This window comes from Rhopalosiphum padi, chromosome 1 (assembly GCF_020882245.1).
Source record: "Rhopalosiphum padi isolate XX-2018 chromosome 1, ASM2088224v1, whole genome shotgun sequence".
NCBI lineage: Eukaryota > Metazoa > Arthropoda > Insecta > Hemiptera > Aphididae > Rhopalosiphum > Rhopalosiphum padi.
In genome coordinates, this window is record NC_083597.1 from 24,645,162 (window position 1) to 24,662,360 (window position 17,199).

The window sequence follows — 17,199 nt, forward strand, 5'->3', positions numbered from 1 at the left end:
CATGATTTGTTTTTTATGCAGAACACCGAGTAATGAAATTAATTTATAAAATAAATATCTTTCGGTTGTCTTTTGTCAATTGTTTAATTACGCGTCACTTTTAAGCGAATTCTATTAAATATTTAGAAGTTATAGATACCCCCAACCACACACACCATTAAAGAAAATCTTTTTACCTTTGTTTCGTATTAGTACATTATTTATAGTTGTACCTATAAACATTGTATACATTGTTATCAAACACTAATTTTACATAATTTATAATATTTAGAAAACGTACTTGTCGAAAATCATTGAATGTCTTTGTATATCTATTAAAATAACAATAATAATAAAAAAAAGTAGATTTTTATAAACTTTAATATGAAATACGTTCTCAACGTAGGTGGAAGTAATGTTGTCCACCTATCGCCGTTAACTGCACAATTGAAATGGATTCAGGCAACATGCAATTTACTTTTATATGTGGCTCTTCAATTGATTAAATTTTTAATACTATATATGCGTGACTATTAAACATGTAAAATAATAATTGTTGATCAATTAAATTTCCATCATAAATGTTGTAGTCATTTACGTTTTTATTTTTCGTACTACGTTCTTCATATTCGAAAAAATTCTATATTGTGCAATTGAAACTTTTATAATTATAAGCTTAGTAGGCAATTATATTGCAGTTGTCAAATTATGGATTAGATGCACTTTTAAACTTAAGTCGTAGTTTTAAAACTCAACAATTTTAATTGTAGGTAGATACATAAATAAACAGATAAAGTTGATGCATATTATAGTATGACGTGCAGTGGTGTCGTACTCTAGTTTGAAAAGTCTAGTGGAAATAACAACCTTCTTTGAAAAGTTTGGTGAGCGGATGGGTACTAGGTGGTTAGTGTAAGGTGATTCGGGCTGTGTGTTGAGTGAGGTTATTCCATTTGATCAAGACAGTATTATTGAACGCGTGTTGCATTGTATGTTACTGACTTATGTAACGATCGCCATCTATCGATATCGTACATTGGTTATTATATACGTAAGTGTAGGGCATGGTTTTATGCTGAGTGTGAGAAATGACGAGTAGTGCCGAATGCTGACTTAAGGGTTTCCAAAACGTGCCGTGGTATATAATGACGACCGTTGTATATTTGGCAGGAGTGTACGACACGAACAGATAAAAACGACAGTAAAAAAGACTCCACGGTAATCATTAGCAAAAACCCACATTTACGGCACATCGGCACACTATACCAAGATAAGTAACCCTCGTGTTGTATTTCCTCTTGGCTTGGTCCAACCAAGGTGTTTAGGTCTGTCTTTGGAATGGAAACAGATATATTTTGAGAATTCTTAGGATTCGAGAAATAATTGAGGACTAAAGTTAACTGATTAAATTTATTTATTTAATACTTTATTTTTATTGCATCTTCGATGCTACACATTAGATTATTTATTACGTTTTACTAAATAATGAATACAAGTACATGGTTGGGATACAAATACTGGCGATACGCACTCAGACGGTCATCTTAGGACAATACTTACTTTGCAATACTTACTTAAAAATAACCAGGGTTCGTAACACTCGTATTATTTAAATTTTACTACCTATACATTACTATACATTATCATTCTTATATTTTATCGGTACACGATAAATCTATTCATTTATATATATGAAGAATTAAGTATTTTACTTAAGTAAGGTAACTCAGATCTCTAAGGTTGATATTAACATAAAATAAACATTTTGAAAATAATTCAATCAAAATATTTAATAATATATGCGATTATAATCCACACAATAATTACAACAATGTTAATAGTTATAAGTAATGCCTATGGCTCTTTTATCCCAAATAACAGTCTGAATAGTTGAATAGTTACCTTCAATAAAAATAAAGGCAAACATAGGTACAATCTAAATAATTTTAATAAGTAATTAAGGCCAATATAGTTTTTTGAACTATAAAAAGCATAATAATGACTGCAAAAAGCACAAAAACAAAATTTAAAGGGAACACTGGTGAAAGTGTCACAGTTTATAGCGATGACAATAAAATTGAAACTAAAGAAGGTAGGTAAGTTAATAACACTCTTATGTACATTAGGTATTCAGTGTAAAATACATAAAAGTTTAAGTTCCAACAAAAATTATTTTTTAATTTATCGTTTAAATAAGTAATTTTGTCTAAATTAGAACTTAAAATGTCTATAAAAAATAATTTTTGTATTACTATAAAACTGGATCTAAAATACAGATTATATTATTATGAAATAAATGTGTAACATTTAACTACAATCACATATATTGTCGTGGTTTCTACATATTTATACTAATTTATCGTAAATTATTAAAATAAAAAATGTATTTATCAGTATATCTTATGTATTCTTCAACTCAAATATTTATATTTAATATATTTTCAAAAATATTTATATTTATGATACACAAAACAGTGTACTTGATATTGCAAAATGTAAAAGAACGCGAGAAGACCGTTACACCTAAGAAGGAGATAATTAGTCACAGAAAACTATAATTAATAACTTATGGGACAATAAAATCATTGAATTGTATTAAGTGTGTAATTTTGTATTTTCTTTAATTTCGTGTTATCGGCGTGTATGCCTACCAAATGAGCAAAGTACATAACACAAAATAATGGTAACTGATAAGTAGGGCTAGGATTTATATGCAATAAAATATTGTAAAATATGCATTTTATTTACCAAAATATGCAAAAACAAATTTTTATTATTTCTAGAATATTATTTTTTATCATAATTCAAAATTTATTATTATTACATTAAAGTTTATATAATCATATTTACAATAAATATTAGTTTATATTATATTATTATTACATGCTTCTATGATGTGTTGTTTCAATAATTTTCAAATACGAACATCCGGCGATTTGAACGTAAAATAGATTTATACTGACTAAAACTCCTTTCTACATCACACGAGGTTATTGGTGCATATTTAAATAACGCGATTTGTCCTGGAGTTAAATTAATATCAATATCTTAGATAGATAATATTTATACTCTATATTTACAATAACTCGATGGATAAACCAAAAACTATCGATTTTATGAAAAAAACAACATATAAAATTAACAATAAATAATAAAAATTTGAAAATTTAAGTTAAAAAAAATCAAAATCCCAAAAATCTATAAATATGCAATTATATGCATAGTATTCAAAATATGCAAAAATATGCAAAAACAATTTGGTTCTATTTAAACGAGAATAAGCCAAATCGTGGACAACCATTAAATTTGGACTTAAGAAAAAAACATGCAAATGCATATAAATCCTAGCCCTATTGATAAGATAATACGTTCGAATTAGTTAATCCAAATAACATGGGAAATACGTATGTATCAGTTGAAACTCGAAATAATTCGGTTCTCGAACCTTTGCCCTTTGATGAGTTAGGTACTCATCAATTCATGATGATTTTGTATATATTTTTGTGCCGTTTCCCTCGGCTAGTTGGTGGCGTGGTACAATCGTTGAGTTGAAAAATCACTACAGATCGTCCTGCAACAATATCATTTTAGCGCTATCAATAAATTGTTATCGAATGCATATAAATGCATAATTCTTAGTTAAAATTTCAAAATTGTATAGCTTTTTTTATACTGTATAATTATAGAAAATATTACATTTGTATAATATAATATGGGTTTTTAATGGTTGTATAATATGTAATATATAGCAGGGGTGGCCAACCAGTCGATCGCGAGATGAATTTGAGTCGATCGCGACACCTTTTCCCATTTTCATAAAATTTTGAATTTTTTTCAGAAAAAAATTAAAATATTTTTTTTTTTTTTTGTAAATTTGTATATTTTTGTATATCCCAGGAATATAAAAAATTATATTTAGAAAAAAGCAATAAATAAAACGAGATTATACAGAGATATCGAATAAAAGAACTGTAACACACATTGAAAACCTTTTTTTTTTTTTTTTTGGTCGATCGCGACAACCTAGAAAATCTCGGAGGTCGATCGCAAGTCTATTAAAGTATATATAGCACTGAACATCGAAGGGTAGAAAGTGCTATGAAATATTAAATGGTAGTCCGTAGGTATTTAATTGCGTGACGATAATTATTGTTTATATACCAATAAACATTATAATATATGTGCTATTATTATTAATAAATTAGTTAATCGGCGAGCTTCCAGTAAAATAAAACGATGTGTTATTGTCCTAGTCTAATTCATACTATCGGCGGACATCGGCGGTCTTGCCACTCACGTGTCCGTATATTGAAATGTTTGTTTGGGTATAACATGTATAATGTTTAATATAATTCAATTAAAAGTGACGAATAAATTAATATACTAATAAATTATCAACAGACGACCGAAAGCTAAATATTACCAATTTTTCTAAATAAGTTTACTGCTACTTGCCATTCTGCGATGGACGATCTGGACGAGAATAACTACATGTTCAACATTCGGTTGGCCAAACTTATAGGTTTATATCAAATTTTAAATCCCGAAACTAGAAAATTTCGCGGTCAAAACGTCTACCACGTTGTCGTCGCATTCATTGCGCTCTACTTGTGTGTGATTTCGACGACATTGAACGTCAGCGGTGTGTACTATTGGACGAACAACATGCCCATAAGCGTAGACTATTTTTGGAAAGCGCAAACCGCGATGTTCAGTATCTACAAGATATGGACCGTGGTCCACTACTCCAACGACTTATGGAGCTGTTTGTCGATCACGTGGTACGGTTTTACGGCATTCAACCCGCGGAACAGACACGTACTGGACCGTTGGCGAGTGCACACGGTGTGGTACACGGCCGTGTTGACGAGTATGTACGGGTCATCGACGGTCATCTACGAGATCAGCACGCTGATATTCCGCGAAGACATAATTCCGATGAAAAATTACGACGGACTGGTGGGCAATTACCGACAGAACGTTATGAATTTATATTTGATCGTATCCGACGAAACGTACAACGCTAACTATTTCGCGTTTTACATCGTCGAAGCGTTGTTCGTCATATTGCTGACAATGTTATTCATCGTGTACGATATTCTTTTGGTTACCGTGTGCTTTGCCATTTGCGGTCAAATACAAATGATTTGCTCTGCGTTCGAATCTGTAGGACACAAATCGATTCGCAAACATGATTTATCGATTGGTGAGTATCTACGACTTTTGATTCACGCGTATGGTACGTGTCGGGCACAGAAATAAATTGTACACATACAATACATTTAAATGTATTGTTATTAACTTAACATATTTTTTTTTTTTTTTTTGATACTCGACAAGACGAAAAGTTGATAGGTACTTTGTGAAGTTCATAAAACGTTCTAAATGTGAAAATAATATTAGTAAATCTTGAACTTCAGATCTTCTTTGTTATCACAAGCGATATTCGAAACTTTACTAATGACTAACTCTAAATCTTTTATTTTATATTTAAATGTTTAATTGTTTACAGTAACATATTATTGTACATTTTAAACGATTTAACTATACTCATCTATTATTTTTATATTATAATATTATGTACTCGATTGAATATCTTGTAAATATTTCATTTGTCTTTATATTATGAAACTGTAATTTTTGATAACTAAGTTTTTCTTCTCAGACTTTTTAAAGTTCATAAATGCACTCATACTCATTGATGTTTAAACACGCAATCAGTAAAAACATACGTAGTGTATACACTTATTTTTTTTTTTTTTGTAGATTATGCAGATGAAAAAAGAAAGGTATATAACGAACACTATTTAATATATGATGAATTAAAAACAATTATATTGGATCATCAGACAGTTATGAAGTAAGAAATACATTTTTTTTTAAATAATTATTATTAACTAGTATTATATTTCAATTGAAATGATTCTAATTTTGGATAAGGATGTTCCGAATTGTTATCTCTGATTACCAAATAATATGTTCATCCTTTTACCAAGCTAAATGACTTAACATGGCTCTGTCATTGTTTTGTATTTTTCAGGAAATATGAAGATTTTTTAAATTTATTTGGAAAAATAATGTTGTTACAAATTTTTTTTTCGTCATTTTCACTCATCGTAGTATGGTTTATTTTCATAATGGTAAAAAATAAATAACTAATATTTAGAATTGAATGCAATGGTTAAACAAATTTAGTATCATTTAATAATACTCTTGTATAGTTATTTTAGTTATTTAGGTGATTGAGAATCTTAAAGACATATTTTTAATTATTGTAAACTTAATTATTGTTACCACATAATGTATTATAAAAACAACACGTTCTTATTTTTTAAATTACTCTAGTTTATAAAGTACGCATATCATTACATTTGCAAACAAAATAAACTTAATAGGTATTAAATGCACTGAAATTCATGTGTAGTATTTTTGAAATAATTATCTTATCTGGATAAAATGATTTCAGAGTTTTGACAATAATGATAGATTTGAGGCTTCGGATATTGTATTAAAAAAAATGATGTGCTCAATTCCAGCATTAATGTTTCAAATATTTATGGTGTGTTATTTATTTGACAAATTACACAAGCAAGTAATTTAAATGCATTATTTTTTTAGAATTATGTATTGGTTGTTATTTAGGTTTGACGTTTTTGACATTTTTATAATATTTAATACAACTATTTCATTTAAATGAACAAAAAAAATTGAATAAATTTAAATTTAATTCAAAGGATTATTTGCATTTAATAATTGTATTTATAAAAGGCATGTATCAAAAAAATAAACTGTTTTTCTTCGCAATGTATGTTGTTTGCATACTTTGTTAAATAAAAAATTTGGTTAATTATCCACATTAAATACGTGCTATATAAAAAGATTATGGAATAGTTATTAGAATAAACAAATTGTATTTGAAGTCGCATATTTATAGGTTTTTAATATTTTTAATAATTTTACTTTTTAATTTAAAGAAAGATTCAGTTATATTCGCACTATACAGCAGTAATTGGACCGATATGAATATGGCGTGTAAAAAATTGATATTATTAACGATGCAGATGAATAATGCTAACTATAAAAAGTTACGATTTACTAGAACAAAAGTTGTAAACTTAGAAATGTTTTTTAAAGTGAGTGCAGATATTCAATTTATTTAATTAATATAATAAAATATTTGATAAATGTAATTATATGAAATTTGTGTTCTACAATTAAAATAATTTCTTACTTATTGATTTAAATAATAATGAATTTTACATTTGAGAAAATTATAGCTTAATACGTATTTCATTTGTATACTATGAATATATTTTGAATACAATAATAGTGATATAATATAATTTTATACAAAGTTATATATGGTTATTAAATTTCCTCAAAATTTGAACTCTAAATGTTTACAGTATGATTTTGTTATTATTTAATATTACTATAAAAAAAATCTGAGGAGAAACCTTGGGTTAAATTAAACAACCTGAGTTGTAGTATGAAAACAATTACTAATTTATAATATAGTTTTAACTATTATATAGTATGTTAAAAATATTAAATAATGATAATAACTCGAGTATAAGGATTTGTTACAATATCGTGTTCTTAGGTCTTTTATGAAGTAAAATATAAAAAAAATTTCGAAAATATTTATTAATTTGTGTTATTTCATTATTTGTTTTATTTATAGACAGTGAGTGATTGCTACACAATTTTATCAGTTTTGGTAAATTATATGAAAAGCAAATATAATTGATTTTAGATCCTGATCGGATGAGCATCATGTATAGATTTTACATTGAAGTATGTTTTAATTATTATTTTTTTTTTAGTATCACTTGTATACATGATAAGTATAGTCATTTCAATGATTAACATATATACATAACAAACAATTTTCTTTTTAAATGTAATATACAACCCTGCATAAGTTATACTTATATTATATATGTATACAATATTTTTAAATAGACAATAATATGTACGATTCTCATTAAGGATAGAATATAATACATTTGTAGTAGATGCCTATATTGTTTTGTAATCATCACACTTATTGTTTAATAATTTTGTATGTCAATGATGAAACTTAGCTTAGGCACAATACAATGACATGTATTTTAGTAATAATTGATAGATATTTTATTTATTAGTGTGAACTTTACAATAAGTATAAACTAGATAAATGAAACAACCAAATTGAAACAGTTGAATATGAATAAAAATATAAAAATGATTTAACATCGAATCAAAGAATACACCAACACACCAATTCACGAATATTATTCTATCCTTTCAAGTATTTTTATTATAGATCTACACATCCATCTTAGCCGACTGTGTCCTTACTAGTGCGTGCGCTATGCACATCGCACTAGCAACACCTCTCAATATCGGATCCTGTGGGCGACCACTGAACTCCATTTTTTAACTAGCTAAATCAGAGTTTTATATGAATACGTGTTAAAAAAAATTGTGTCGCTTTACAATACAATACAATACACATATGTAACAATCGTTACATCATTATTTATAGTTAATAAACATAATATGTACATTATTGTAACATATATATTATACACTTTATATACATTCTGATCTAGATATTAAGTCCCCCTTCTAGCTTTGTGCCACATTCGGTATATTGTAAGGCTATGGCCCAAACCCAATATGTACGATAACGTCAGTTCTCCGCGATGACCATCACGCTCACCGGGACTCCAAGACAGCCCTACATTTTAGTAAACTGTTTTGTAAGTATGAATAAACTTTTATGTATTAACTATTATTGAATCGATCTTAATTTATTTGTATTATTAAAATCCTAAATGCCTTCTGCTCCCGAGCTCCGATTAACACAGATTCAAAAGAAACTTACTTCTTCACTGAATATTTTATACTTAACGGGTCACCCCCGACTACGTTACTCATGTTACAGGAAATATGAAATGCTAGACAATGTGATATGCGATTACAAACGAATGATTTTTAACTTATAAACTAGAGATAATTTATTTTATAAGATTTCAATATATTATTAAGCATATTTTAAAACAATTATTGTTTATTATTAATCTTAATAATATAATATTTTATGTAATAACAAAAAAAAGTTAACAAATATTATTGTTTTATTTTTATTGTAAATTTAATTCTATAAATGTTTATAATAAACTATAAAACTCTTGAAACACGCTATATAAACTTAATTTTATTATTAAGCTATTTAAAAATTATAGTTTTTCCATAATATTTTAGTATCGTAAAGAAATGATAAAAGTATTTGATATCTTATTAAATTCAGTTAATAATATATGAACAATAATTGATATTTTCAACTGACAAGTTGGGTCTTTGTATTTTACAAGAAACTACTTCACACGTGTATTATACTGTATATAGTATTAAATCAATGCGATTTTCTTTAGCTGTTAATCCTTTTAAAAATAGAATCTAAATTTAATGAACATTTATACAAAAAAAAAAAGGCAAATATACTTTTTTTAGTATATCAATATATTTTGAAATAATTAATCATTTAAAATAAAGCTAGAGAAGGAAATAGATTCAAAATTACTGAAGAAATATGTCAGTACTAGGAACTGACAAATTAATTATGCAAATAATTGCAGAAGATAATTGAGTAAAATGATATGCGTAGTTAAATTATATATTTATATTCATTTTTTATTTTTAAATTTTATGGAATGGAATTAAATTTATAATAACAATAATATATGTCATTATTATTATTTTTTTTTTGTTATTTCATAAATAATATAAAAATATGATTTGTATTATAAAATTTAATTGTTTTAAAATATGAGTTATATATTACAATTTAATAAAATTAATGATCAATGTTTATATTCACAGTGCACATTGCCTGGGAAATACCACATTGCCGGTATTCTACATTATCCGTAACATATATACATCCGCGAACCAGGTAAAGTGCATTATTGTTATATGTTTCATATAAATATTATACTGTGTAGTTTGTATACACATTTTCTCATACGACGTACTTTATCAAATTATCTAGTACAAGACTTCGAGAGCTATCCGGAGATCGGGAGAAACGTAATAGCGTGAATTTAACTTTGTATTTAGTAGATGATTATTGATTATATTCTCCAGCACTAATAAGTGTAACGAAAAATCACCCAGATATTGGTCCTATTCGTTCTTGTTTTAGGTTTTTTAATATTTACATTCTATATTCTCTTATTTTTAAGTATTATAAGTGGTTGCAAAAAATATACACAAATACTAAACGTATATACACAATATGTTTATTACCCATAATAGTGTTGTAAAAATCATACTTTCAGACTTATTATTAGAGGTCAATGATGCTACTACGATGCTGAAACTAAAAAAAAAAAAATGAAATACAATGTTTATTTAAGTTGAACGTTAAACTTGTTTGTTGTAATAAGTAATGTCAACTTAATAGTTTACATAAACATATCAAACAATCGTACTGCAGAACGTGAAAAAGCATTAGAAGACGGTCACAATTGCGAAAGAGACAATTTGTCTAACATAAAATATTGTATTAATAATAAGTTATAAAACAATAAAACCGTTTAATCGTATTTATTTTGTGTTAATTTGAACTTTTTTTTCGTGTTTTTGGCGTGTATACTATAGTGAGCATACAAAAACACAAATAATAATACAACGAGTTTGGATAAATAATTAGTTGGCGCAAATAGCACGTGAATACGTACTTAATATATATATATATATATATATATCTACCGACACTTGAAATAGTTCGGTTCTTGAACCCTTACTCTTTGATGAGTTAAGTGTCCATCGATGGTTTTGTAAATAAGTGGCGTTTCCCTCGGCTGGTTGGTCACGTGGTACAACTGTTAAAAAGCACGATGAATGCAGTACGCAAAAATATCATGTAAGCGCTATCAATTTATTTTTAGATAATGGACGGAGTGATAAATGTATTGTTTTTACATTTAATTGTTTTAATTTTTTTTTTTTATCTGTATACAATGCACGTGATAACTATTCTTTAAAATGATTAATATATAATATTCATAAAAAATTTTAAATTTAATACAAACTTATTTATTAGTAATTCTTATAATATAATATGTATAAATATATTTTAAATAGATAGTATACAAGAATAATTGTAAGATTCTTATTAATTATAAGATCTAATGTTTTAATTTATATAATATATAACATACATATTATGTATTGTTTATTAATTTATAATTATCATACTTTTAGTTTATTAATTGATTAAGTTAATGATGCAACTATGGTTCTAAATTTGAAATATTTCACTTGAAATGTTTAAATTGAAACATTTCAAAATTGCAAATTTCACTCTTTTAAAATATTTCAATGAAATATTGAAAAATATTTTTTCTTCTTTTGAACATGATCGGTTATAGTTGATTAGAAATAATATATTGATTAAACACAGAAAATATTCATAGTAAATATGCAAAAATATGCACTATACGTTTTTGATATTTTTTTAATTTATCACTTGTAATATTAATTGGATCCGTATTGGTTATTAATTATTATTATTATTATTTAATATACATAATTTCTTTGTTTCACACAATAAACCAACTTTTGAAAATGTTCACTTGCAAGTATATTAATACTTAGATATTATAGAAGTATGAATTATATAATGTTTCAAATTTAGATAATTGATACAACTAAACTAAGATTATTGGATGTGAATAGAAATATAATAACGATTTAAAACTGATGTAATGAAACGTGCGACGACATTCGCGAATTCGCGATTAATGAACACACCAACACATCATTTTTGTGAATATTATTCTATCCTCTTTAGTTACTCCAAACAATACATCTTACCATTATTGTTTCTGTTACATTAAATTTAAATATTATATTAAAACAAAGGAAGATAAATTACTCATACAATACATTTGGACAAAATATAAATTGTATTTTGTGTGCTTTTAGAAAAATGACTTTATTTTAACCTAAACCAAGGATAAAAATCTAAAATGAACTATTTTAAGACTTACATACCTCAAAATCTAAAAGGCCATTAGATCATTTAAAATTTAATGACAAAAAAAAACTAAAATTTCAATCATGAGTACTATTAAATCATCATTTATTCGATTATTTTTCATGGGTTTTAAGTATACAAACATCGTATGCATTTATAAGCATTGCAATAACTATAATTTAATATCCGAAATATCGTAATCTCAACATGTGGTTATTAAATTGATGATAGTTGGAAAAAAATAAAATAATTGTTTTTAAGTAACAAGAGGTAAGGCGATTTATTGAGGTATTATGAAAATACATATTATAATACCTATAAATCGAAATGGATTTGGGCCATAAAACTATAAACTCTATTGTTACCTTTTAAAAAATATAATATGATTAGTAGTAATTTGTTTTGAAGCTTATTTGCCAGTAGATTAATAATAATAATATAATATATTATGTATTCGTCTCCTCAACGAAATAAAATTATATTATGATAATAACACGGCTCCCTGCATAGGCAATTTGACTACACACCTGTCGTCCGTTTATTATTATTATTTTATTTGTATCTCATAGTGAGAAAATTAATATAAAAAATATATCCAACACCAAATTACAATGACTTAAAAATAAGGTTAGTTACGCTGGCATCCGCAGGTTGGAATAAATACTCAAAACCGGTTCCAAAATTTGTAATATAATTTGTACGAATTTGTAATCGTATTTTGGAAATTTGTACACCCCCCCAAATGGGGGAAAAACACTTTTTCATCTCGGATGCCAGCGTAACGTTACTCCAGCATCCGCATTCATGATTTTTATCTTAGACACTCAAAACCGGTACAAAAATTTGTAATATAATTTGTACGAATTTGTAATCGTATTTTGGAAATTTGTACACCCCCCCAAATGGGGGAAAAACACTTTTTCATCTCGGATGCCAGCGTAACGTTACTCCAGCATCCGCATTCATGATTTTTATCTTAGACACTCAAAACCGGTACAAAAATTTGTAATATAATTTGTACGAATTTGTAATCGTATTTTGGAAATTTGTATTCCATTCTAACCTATAGATCTAGACAAAAACTGATTGTAATAATACGTTACCTATTTAAAAAATAGTAGAGATCAATCTTAAAATTAACAGTAAACATTTTCATAATAAAAAAAAAGATAATAATAAATAGTATTAGATTATTTGGTTATAAAATCTTTTAAATGAACTGAAAATTATAAACTTGAATTAAATTTTACATATGCTTCTCTGCTTTTAAAAACCTTTTAAATAAACTAATAAATCAAAAAAAAACCAATCTGTAAATTAAATACAACTGTAAAAGTAATGATAATTAAACCGTAAAAAACAATAATTCTACATCATTTTCACTCGATAAGCGTGTGTTTTGGACTTTGATTTTTGTGTCATCATATGTTTCCCATTTACAGTTTTCTTTGAAAGCAGATGCTGTATAGTGTCCCATGGCATTTCGCAATCCTCTCCTGTCTCCACCATAAAAACTTACTACTCCTCTTAATTTGAATATTTTATCTCCAACTTTTACAAATTTTTCCAAATCATCTAATTTAGATGTAATTGGACGTGCGTAGTTTTGTTTTATTAAATGAAGTGGAACACTCTCAATATTTCCCGTGCTAGTTGATGCTTCTAGATCTAAATAAAAGCATTTTATTACATAAAATATTTATAAATTTTTTTTGGTTCAAGCTAATAATATTTACCTGAAGGAATCGAGTTCAATTCGATAATTATATGTGTTGTAGATTCCACTGTTATACTTCTTTTATTTCCACAGAAAGAGCAATTTTCTTCAGAGTCCTTTATATATTCTTGCAGATCATTTGCTATATTTATTCGACCATCGTACACATTTAATGAAAGCTGTGTAGATGTGACTTTTAACACAGGTACAGAACAAAAATTGTGGTTACATTTACTAGTTTTTATAAATGAAGGCATTTCACTCATCATTTTATTTGCCATGGATGCAGCAGTATCAGTTGTATCAATCGATTTAAGACCACCTACTAAAGTTTCAACTTTATTTGCGAAAAATTGTAGCAAAAGTAATGCTCGATTATAATAAATTTGTTTAACTTTTTTTTCAGTAATCATTTGCAATGCTATATTTGAAGTCAAATTTGATGAACTTAAGTCGCTTAAATATTTTCGATAAACCCCACTGTCTGCAGCTGATGTTGCTAAGAGTGACAATATCGAATCAACCGAACAAGTATTGCTTATAATTAACTTTCCATGATCGGGTACCATAATTGGTTTGCTAAGTAGAGAATTCCCATTTTTCAAAAGTATAATTGAAGTTATATTTCCCTTTTTATTGAGGTCTAATAATTCAAATCCTGGTTGTCGAACAAGATAGGAACGCGAAGATCGTGAATTTTGTAGTTTTCTTTTTCTATTCCAACTTTCTGTTGCTTTATTTTCAGCTATAGTTGAATTTTTTTTATCACAATCGAGACAAATTCTTGGTTCTCCATAACCTTCATCCGTGTTAGGAATTCTAATGGAGCAACCAAATAAATGAACAGCTTTTTTACACTGTATACACTTGTAAAGACCTGTTGGGATATCTCCATTTCTGCAAAGTTGGCATTGAATATTTTTTAAATCAGTATCAAAAATTGAACTTTTATTATTTGTTTGGTGCTCGTTTACGTCAATAGAAATACATGAAGATAATGATGAATCATCAGTAGAATTGGCAGTAGCATCACTATGCTCGTTAGACTTAAAATTATCGTAGAGCTCATTGTCATTCGAGTATGTGTTCAAGTCATTATCAGTATGGCTGTGAGATAAGCTGATATCATTTTGATTCATAAAATTAGTATCGCTTATTATCAAGAAATCATCTTCATAAGCCATTAAGTCATCATTATTAATTGAATGGGATAAGCTTACATTATTTTGATTATCATAATATGTGTTATTATCATTATTACTACGTGAGCGTTGATCGAGTGACTTTATCGTTTTATTATCGTTTTCTCCTTGTAATAAAAGATGATCGCCTCTATAATATAAAATCAGTTCTTCTACAAATGAATCTACTCTCAGGGGCAAATGACTATTTTTGAACACACGATTTTTTATATGATTAAAATTACTCTCAATCCTGCTACTAGACGCAGTTTCTTCTCCAAATCCAAAATGTTGTCTCATTATATCGGACCAACAAGGAAATAATTTAAATGTTCTTATAAGGATAGGTTCGAGTGCAAGTAGATATTGTGCATTATCGGAAATTCCCTTTACATCTTTAACTTTTGATCTAGATTTATCAGCAATACTTTGTGCCCAATCTTTGAAAGTCGTATTGGTGTTAGATGTATTTTCATCATCAGTATTATATTCATCAATGCTGCTAGTTGTATTGTTTGGATCTGGTTCATTACACTCATCAGATTCTACTAAATCTATAACACTGGTTGTTACTAATGATTGTAAATAACGCTTGGCTTTATAACAAGGTGTCCACGTATTCATCCCCTCTATATTTCCATCAAATTTACTTAAAATGACATCGAATAATGCTTCTAAAATCTTTTCGGCATCTTTAATTGATGTACAGAGAACGAGTAGTCCCATAGTTCGAGTAATAGTTTGTTTTGTGCTAGGATAAATAGAATTTTTTATTGGGCCCCATTGAGTCACAAGATGTATAAAATGATTTATATCGTTTCTTATATAGCATAAAGGTATTTCTATGTCTTCGTTTTTAACCACCAGAGAGAAACATGCATTCAGATATCTGTCAAGAGATGAGTATTGAGTAAATGCTTGTACTAGACCAGACATCAGTGCTAAAGATTGGTCACTGATTACTACTTTTGGAGGTTTGACATTACATTTTAACCATCTTTTAAGCCACATAAATATTGCCAAATTGTCATGTTCTTCTGATAGCATCGAAAAGGCAGTAAAATTTTTATTATTTAAATTTATAACACCTTCATACAAAAATATAGGACCAGTTTTATTTCTTTTAATTTTTCGGCAACATCCACCTGTAGCATCAAATGAAATTGTAGGTGTACTATTTTGGTTATAATACTGTTTATATATTTGTAATTGTAACGGGCTCCAAAAATGAATAAAAAATTTATCTAGACCAATACCATGAATGGATGTTGAAAATGTACTATTGTCTTTCATTAATTCTAATGCTTTAATTGGATCACTGTGAAATCTAGTTGCTGATGCTGCTCTGTGCTTAAGAGCTCTTAAAGCATTGACATTAGGTATTTGAGCAGGGATACTGTCACCTTTAAAATTGAAAAATAAAATAAAATAATTTTGTTAAAATTGGATTAGTTTATTTACAAAGGTATAAGGTTAAGAATTGTACACGTTATACACATTTTTTAGAATCTACAGTATAATGTTTATTTAAATAAATGCTGCCCAAAAATATCAATAGTAGGTACTATAATAATATATTATATAATATCATAATTACCTTCTTTCATTAAAACATTTGCTTGATTTCGAGTATAAATCGACGGATCCATTCGCTGACTCAGCAATGCGTTTAAAGCACGTTCTTTTTCCGCACCCATAAGTCTCCGTTTTTTAAAATGATCTCCATTAAAATTTCCACTGTATACGCATTTCATAACTACTCTAAATTATTAATAATAGTTGTAAAATATAATATGAAATAATAACTTATATTATATTAAGACAAGTATATGAAATAGGTTTATACTAACCGAGTATCTGCTGCTGGTACTGAATCTATCCTTCCGTTAAATGATGAATTACATTCTGAACATTGTCCTTGTATGGTAAGAAAAACGATACCAGAAAAGCTGACCACCGGCCTTTTTTGAAATTTAAGACAACAAGGTAATCTTGTATGTAAAAAAAAGTGTTGTTGGATCACATTGCTCCATTCATACGGAGTAAGTATATTATAAGTTCTATAACCTCTCTTTTCGCAATGCACTGTTTGACGAGGTTGAATTAATTTCCATTCATCGACAGAAAATGTTATATCAAAAATACATTTTTCATAGTTATTAGAATTTAAATTATTTTCATCAGAAGAAGATGTATCATAATATGTTGTAGAGTTAATACCATAATGTTCTAAAAATTATAATTAGAATAAAGTTTATAATGATTCTAAGCTAAATCGAATTATTATGTAA

General features: G+C 27.2%; 2 protein-coding genes across 2 annotated transcripts; one reads left to right on the plus strand and one right to left on the minus strand.

Moving 5' to 3' along the window:
• Positions 1–4,326: 4,326 nt before the first annotated feature.
• On the plus strand, positions 4,327–7,932 carry LOC132917728 (uncharacterized). The gene is made up of 6 exons (XM_060978608.1): positions 4,327–5,185; positions 5,746–5,839; positions 6,020–6,119; positions 6,446–6,571; positions 6,954–7,112; positions 7,664–7,932. The coding sequence occupies exons 1-6, from the start codon at positions 4,444–4,446 to the stop codon at positions 7,727–7,729; spliced, it is 1,287 nt and encodes a 428-aa protein (XP_060834591.1). The 5' UTR covers positions 4,327–4,443; the 3' UTR covers positions 7,730–7,932.
• A 5,423-nt stretch (positions 7,933–13,355) lies between these two features.
• On the minus strand, positions 13,356–13,993 carry LOC132925176 (uncharacterized). Its single transcript, XM_060989594.1, has 2 exons — positions 13,747–13,993; positions 13,356–13,678 (listed from the first exon to the last, which is right to left on the minus strand). The coding sequence occupies exons 1-2, from the start codon at positions 13,991–13,993 to the stop codon at positions 13,356–13,358; spliced, it is 570 nt and encodes a 189-aa protein (XP_060845577.1).
• Positions 13,994–17,199: the final 3,206 nt, after the last annotated feature.

Bases quoted from the DNA above. Each gene is read 5' to 3' on its own strand.
- LOC132917728 (XM_060978608.1), top strand. From the start codon at position 4,444: ATGGACGATCTGGACGAGAATAACTACATGTTCAACATTCGGTTGGCC. The intron at 6,120-6,445 runs GTAAAAAATAAA...AAATGATTTCAG, and splicing joins TATGGTTTATTTTCATAATG to AGTTTTGACAATAATGATAG. The intron at 6,572-6,953 runs GTAATTTAAATG...TTTAATTTAAAG, and splicing joins TTGACAAATTACACAAGCAA to AAAGATTCAGTTATATTCGC.
- LOC132925176 (XM_060989594.1), bottom strand. From the start codon at position 13,993: ATGAGTGAAATGCCTTCATTTATAAAAACTAGTAAATGTAACCACAAT. The intron at 13,679-13,746 runs GTAAATATTATT...GCTTTTATTTAG, and splicing joins ATTGAACTCGATTCCTTCAG to ATCTAGAAGCATCAACTAGC.